The sequence below is a fragment of the Anopheles merus genome, chromosome 2L (assembly GCF_017562075.2).
Source record: "Anopheles merus strain MAF chromosome 2L, AmerM5.1, whole genome shotgun sequence".
Taxonomy (NCBI): domain Eukaryota; kingdom Metazoa; phylum Arthropoda; class Insecta; order Diptera; family Culicidae; genus Anopheles; species Anopheles merus.
Window position 1 is genome coordinate 45,079,728 of NC_054083.1, and position 6,740 is coordinate 45,086,467.

At 48.3% G+C, this 6,740-nt stretch overlaps 1 protein-coding gene across 1 annotated transcript; it reads left to right on the forward strand.

The window, feature by feature from the left end:
* The first annotated feature begins 4,047 nt into the window (after nucleotides 1-4,047).
* Nucleotides 4,048-6,500, forward strand: LOC121593011 (dynein regulatory complex subunit 4). The gene is made up of 4 exons (XM_041915027.1): nucleotides 4,048-4,385; nucleotides 4,513-4,730; nucleotides 4,807-4,831; nucleotides 4,901-6,500. The coding sequence occupies exons 2-4, from the start codon at nucleotides 4,728-4,730 to the stop codon at nucleotides 6,232-6,234; spliced, it is 1,362 nt and encodes a 453-aa protein (XP_041770961.1). The 5' UTR covers nucleotides 4,048-4,385; nucleotides 4,513-4,727; the 3' UTR covers nucleotides 6,235-6,500.
* Nucleotides 6,501-6,740: the final 240 nt, after the last annotated feature.

Sequence of the window (6,740 nt, forward strand, 5' to 3'; positions counted from 1 at the left end):
ATTTTAACTGCATTTTAAAGGCCGGGCTACATTGATCGTACTCCGTAGTGTAATTTTTGTGAACGCGTACGCCATCTAGCGGCGGCGGGTTGAAGCTAGATGCTGGCATAATTTATCTGTCAAAAAACGTTTTGGGTCGAGGAGCCTATAATTTTACCCAATGATGAATAGAGAATGGAAGATGGGGAAAAATGTTGCCCAGCGCTTTGTATGAATGACGATTTGTCCAACAACAACAATTAACGAACTACTTTGTTGCAATTTATGGACGTTTATCAACATTTCCTACGGCAAACAGGTAGCCTGGTTGAAACTTGATGAGACACCAAGTATGAATAATTTTGGCACTTAAATTATACCCACATCTAGCTTGCGCTGGTCGCCGCCAGATGCGCTAGTGAATATAAAAATTACACTTGCGAGTACGATCAATGTAGCCCGGCCTTAACAATTATCAACAAGATCATCTATGTTAGTATGTAAAGCAAAACGAAATCACATCAATAAAAGCGTTCTGAGTGCTCCCACACTGAGGTTCATGTTCATGAAACATTTCATACTATCCACTTACCTTAATCATTTACAGCAGGATTGCTTTGTGGTCTGTTGCTAGCAAAGGGAGCTTCTTGGCGACGACCAACTCGTGCAGCAAGTATTACCAAAGTCGTTACAGCCATCTCCGTCGAGCAAACTAAACTAAATTGCACCGGTAGGTAAGTTGTGTGTTGCTCGGCGGCGTAATCCTTAGCTTACGATTTGTCACTGGAAAACAACCAATTCCCGTGAAAAGCCTAACATTCCTAACGTTATGAATTATACGGCATGTGGCAGGGTGCCGACCCGGGGCCCGTGAAACTCTCCGGAGCCTTCGGTTGTAATCCCTGGACGAATTGGGGCACTCCAGCCAACTCGCACCTTGCAGCGCGGTTGGAAAGTGTATGTGTGTGTGTGTGTGATTTCACCGGAAATGGAATTAATTACCATTTAATCCGAGCGTAAAGGGGGTAAAGGGGTCAAATGCTGGCACCAGTCAAAGATGGAGAGTGTCGAGATGGGTTTTAGGAAATTTGCATTTAAAGTGTGCCGGTTCGAAGAAAATGTATTGAAATCTATCAAACAACAACCGCTGCTTGGTGAAGGCGTTTGGACGATTTCTTGTTCTTGAATGCCCTGAAACGCTAAGGCGGATTAAAACCGAAAAGCACAAACTGTACACGCTGTAAACCGTCGGTGAAGCATTAAGCTCCGCTACGAAGGAGCTTAAAATTTGAACAATCTTAACGACAACTTTCCAACACCCGACCCCAGACCGTGTTTGTGGCTGCTGTCCTCTGCAGAGTATTGTCGGTATAGGGGGGGGGGGGGAGAAGGGGGAGGGGGGAGGGGGTACCTAATGCAATTCCGGAAGGTGCCCCTACAATCGGAAGTGGAAGCATTCTAACGTAATGTTGCGGTTTGTTGGTTACGCGTTTTTATGGGAAGAGAGAGTGAGAGAGAGAGAGAGACATACATACTGTGCTGGTAAAGTGTTTTGAATTTTATAAACTTGGAACGTTAGAGTTGGAGCTTAAGGATTGTTTCAGTGTTAGTGGGTGTGTGTGTGTGGTTGCATCGTACTTAAGCATCAGGTTGTCGCATGACTGTGCCTCGAAGCAACCACGACCGTTTAAGGGTTTTTTTTTTGTTAAGTCCTAAGGAATAGTTTGAGATAATAGGAACACAACCAACAGCTGCCTTCAAACCAGTAAACGAAATGGAACATGCTTTAACAACGCTTTTCCGTTAATTTTTCGTTGAATAATTTTGCATCCTTTTTTTTTGCCCATTTGTGCACATTTGTGCCCGTTTTGATATGATTTTTGTTGCTTCTGTTCCATTTTTTTGTGTGGAAATGAACGAAAAACCGTTACTCAAAAGAAGCTCCTTACGAAAACAGATGTTACCGTTTATCGAACGAGTGCGGTTGGTCGGATTCACAAATTCCATCAGGCACCTGAAAGCATCGAAATGGACGGACTACACTCTTCTTGGACGATATTCCACTTATCTCGAGAAGTCTGAAGCAGCAGCAACCAAAAAAAAAAGAAGGAAAAATAAACCTCACACTTACTTACCCAAAGTGCATTGCAAGTCGACTCCACGTGGGAAAAAAGAAGGAGCAAAACCCTCGACGAACAAGGGTACCACAGGGGGATTTTTTTTCGGTCAAATGCTCTGTCTGTCTGGCTGGCTACTGACGATAAAAATAGCTCTCCAGCTCTCACCTGCCTTTGCATCTATTCTCCATCTGCCCACGATCGGAAGGTGTTCGATTTTAATAGGAAATTGTTCCGAACAAACTCTACCCCAGCCTAGCCGAGCGGACAAAATGGTGTGTCCGAGGCATATGCGTTTTTTTCCTTTTCAACAGCCACGGACCTCGTCCCACTCTTTCTCTCTCTCTCTGTATTGACTAAATTTGAAACAACTTGACGGAGCATCCCCGACCCAAAACCTTCGTCAAGGTGTGTAAGGTGCATTGATCCGGAAAGCTCAAATTGAATGTTGAGCGTCCAGCAACGGCAGCAGCGACTGTTCACACTTGGTTTACCTGCACTTTCCCGAGATATCAGTCGGTCCGGTCGGGGAAGAGCACTGATTGGAAGTGAATTTTTCGGTACGGCTCCGGTTTCTCTAATCTGTTGTGAAAGCTTTCGTATCCCGTTGGCCGCCTCAGTCCGTGCTCAGACAGACAGACCATCTCCCTCTCCTTTGGCCACACCTCCATTGTTCCATTTTCCTTCTTTACCGGTGGAAAATTTAATTTTCTCTGGTCTACAGGTAATGCACCAGCGCCGTTAGAGGTAAGACAAGAGGTGCCGCTAACACACATACAACTTAGTAGCACTCAGCAGCATACAACAAGCGTCGAGGTTTTCCCAATATCCAGCTCCGGCCACCTCCCCCCCCCCTCCCATCCGGTAAACCGTGGGATGGCAATCGAATGCCCGGGAATGCTTTCGGTTCAATGCTGTGTCGTGTGCATTCGGATTCAATCATGCATCATGATGCATTAAACGGGGAAGAGCCCATCGAGCCCGAACCATTCCAACTGGATATCCACGCCGGAAGCGTGATGCTTTTAGAAATGAATTCAAACAGAATTGGTATGCGGTTGCTGTTCTGTTGTTGGCATGTGTGTTGTTGTATCTTTGTTCGTTTTTTCTTGCTCAGCAAGGTATTGAGTTGATACGATTGTTTGGTCCTTTTGCGTCTACTAGTAAATCTACTGATTGCGAACCTATAGCAGTCCTGGATCTGACACTACATCCATACTGGTAGTGGAACTGTTACTGAGATCCTACTGGTCTTGAAGCTTACCACAAACTCATGCTGGTCCTGGAAACGATCATTAACCTGTACCAGTTCCGGTAACTTATCACAAATCTTTACCGGTCCTGGAATTGTCACTCAACCCGAGTTGGTTGTAGAACTCCTACTGAGCTCCTACCGTTCCTAGAGCTGCGACTGAACTGCCACTAACCCTGGAACCGATCACGGACTTATATCGGTCCTGGACCTGTGCTGGTTCCGGAACCAATCGTGCGACTGTCTCGGTCTTGGAACTGAATCCGTGGGATTCCTGTAAATATATCTGCAGTGTATAAATTCGCGTAGAAATTAAGCGCAAAGATTTATCACAATTTGTATGGTGATATTGTGTCATAAAACACATTCCGATGCATTGGAGTGATAAATACCTCTTTTTTCATAATTAGACAAAATTTATTCATAATTTTAGACATTTACAAGAAAAGGGTCGAAATATTGCCAAAAACATCTCTGTTTGAAGAGCTTTTCAGCAAATCGTACGGTAAAACTACAAACGCTATCACCCATAAGCATCCATCTACCCGGAAGCATGCACCGATTCCGATCCCTGCCCGAGCGCGTGCTCTGCTACTACAGCGCTCAATGTACCATCATAAACGGCAACACTATCGCGCCAAAGCAGACGAAACGAACGACCAAATTCAAAACACCGCTGAGTTCTGTCCAAACAGAGCAACCGATGAACGCGCGCCTCCATAGCAACCCACAGCACACACACACGGCACGGTTGGTTGCCTCCGAGTCTTGTTTGTGCGATATAAACGCAGCAGCAGTAGCAGGACCTTGAAGAGTGCCGGGCGCCGAATAGAAAGTGAAAAAGCGCCAGTGCCGGTGCCGCGGTTTGCTTTAGTTTCGTTTCGTTTCGCTACTTTCCGGATACTGGTTCCATCTTCCGCTGAACGAGCTTTGTGCGATTGCGAGTGTGTGTTTTTTGTTACCAGTCGGAAGCTAGCACCGGATATAGCGTGGCCACTGTATCTCGCGGCAGCGGATATTTGGATTCTTCCCGATAGGTACAGTATTTGCACAGTGCGAAGGAACCGGGTGATAGCGAAAGAGGACTCCCGCTCTAAGCGTGTTTCGTACACATTGACTCGTCGTCTTTACCGTGCGCTTGATGTTCTGAAATTGTTGATTTAGGTTTTACCGTGTTGCCTAACGAGAAGTTATACGCACAGTCGGTGGCTTCCGGTGTGCGCCGGATAAGGGGTGTGTTTGTGCCTGTTTGGATGTTCCAGCACGCAACAGCACGGAAGTCGTCACGGAAGGGAGCGGTGCGCGAACTGGGATGGTTTAAATTGTGCCACAAGACGTTGGTGAAGTGTTGGTGAACAACTGGAACAAAATTGTAAAAGATGGTAAGTTTTCAAGAAGCTAGGATTGACTTTGTAATTTAACATTTAATTATGTTTCTCACGTTTTAACTATTTCTAGGGTCCTAAAAAAGCAAAAGGAAGTAGTAAGTAGCCTCTTTTTATGTCCTCTTCTTGGTAAATTACACCGTGCTCTTACGTGCTCCCAATTGCAGCCGTCATCGATGGCGTCGACACTTCGAGCATGTCCCGGGAGCAGCTGGAGCAGTTTGCGCTCAAGCTCCGCAACGAGATGGAGCGCGAGCGGGAGGAGCGCAACTTCTTCCAGCTCGAGCGCGACAAACTGCGCACGTACTGGGAAATTACGCGCAAACAGCTGGAGGAAGCGAAAGCGGTGATCCGTGGGAAGGAGCGCGATGTAGAGGTCGCCCAGGAGCTGGCCGATCAGGACACCAAAAATGTAATGCAGGAGATGAAGCACCTGCAGTACGAGCATCAGTCCCACATCGGGGAGCTGCGGGCGGAGATGATGACACAGCTGAAGATGGCACAGGAAGACCACACGCTGCAGGAGCGGGAACTGCTGAACGACAAGCGCGACCTGAAGCGGCTGCTGCGCGAGAAGGAGGAAAACACCGAGCTGGAGATACAGCAGCTGAAGCTAAAGCACAGCGAGCTGTTGAGCGTTGAGCGGGCCAAGTTTCAGGAGGAGATGGAAGCAATGACGAAGCTGTTCGAGCAGCGGCTCGCCAGCTACAAGGAGGAGGCGGAGGTGCGCCACGAGATGGAGCTGTCGGAGGTGGAGGAGCGCAAGAACGGTCAGATAGCGGAGCTGATCAGCACGAACGAGCAAGCGTACCGGGAGATGAAGAGCTACTACAACGCCATCACCCAGAACAATCTCGCGCTGATCAACAGCATGAAGGAGGAGATGGAGGAGATGCGCCTGCAGTCGGACAAGGATCTGAAGAGCTTCGGCGAGGTGATGGCGGAGAACAAGCGGCTAACGGAGCCGCTCAAGAGCTCGCAGGCCGAGCTGGTGGAGCTGCGCAAGAAGCTGCAGTACTACGACCGCGACAAGGCCACCCTGAACCGGGTGAAGACGCGCCTGAACAGTACGCAGAAGCAGCTGGCCAGCCTGAAGCTCGAGCAGGACGTGCTGCAGATGCGCTGCGAGAAGCTGGTGGAGGAGCGCGATCAGCTCAAGCGGCTGTTCGAAAAGTCGATGCTGGAGCTGCAGCAAAAGTCGGGCCTGAAGAACTCGCTGCTGGAGCGCAAGCTGGAGTACATCGAGAAGCAGACGGAGCAGCGCGAAGCTATCCTTGGGGAGGTGTTGTCGTTGGCCGGGATAGAGCCTCAGTCGCTGAGCATGCGGATCGAGAAGCTGCTGGTGCAGAAGAACGACAAGATCCAGGCGCTGCGGTACGATTTGGCCCGGGTGAGCAAGATGTACGATGATCTGCTGTCGCTGATTGAGGGCAAGCTGGTGAAGTACGGCATCACGCTGAAGGACCTGGAGCTGCAAAACCTGCGGCAGGAGAGCAAGTAGGGCGATTGTGGTTTCTGGGCCTCTTGCTTCCCTCTGGAAGACTAATCACAGGAGAGACTAATCCTGGCGTGTGTGAGTGTCGGGTTTCTTTAAACATTGCACAGGAAATGTACTCGGCACATAGAACGATAAGGGAGTTTAAAGCATTCATCCTTGATGCCTTGCTCTTAACCACTAATTAAGGCAAAACGACGACACACTCTCTCTCTCTCTCTATCCCAGGGTGTGGATGTGGCATAAATGCAAATGATAATTATTACCAGGCGCATCATTATGAATCATTCATGCGCGTCGTTTAATTTTAGCATCCTGTTGTGAGTGGTTAGTGTGTGTGTTGGTTGTGGGGTTTTGTCAGGAAAAGCCCGGGTAATTCCTGCTCGCTTTTCTCCGTATTTCCCTCTTCATAGACCTTCAGATTGTACTGCTGCTGCGGCAGGATGCTGTGGTAGGATTAAGTGGCAAAAAGAAGCGTAATTCCTACCATCTGAGGCGTAAGTGGTATGAGA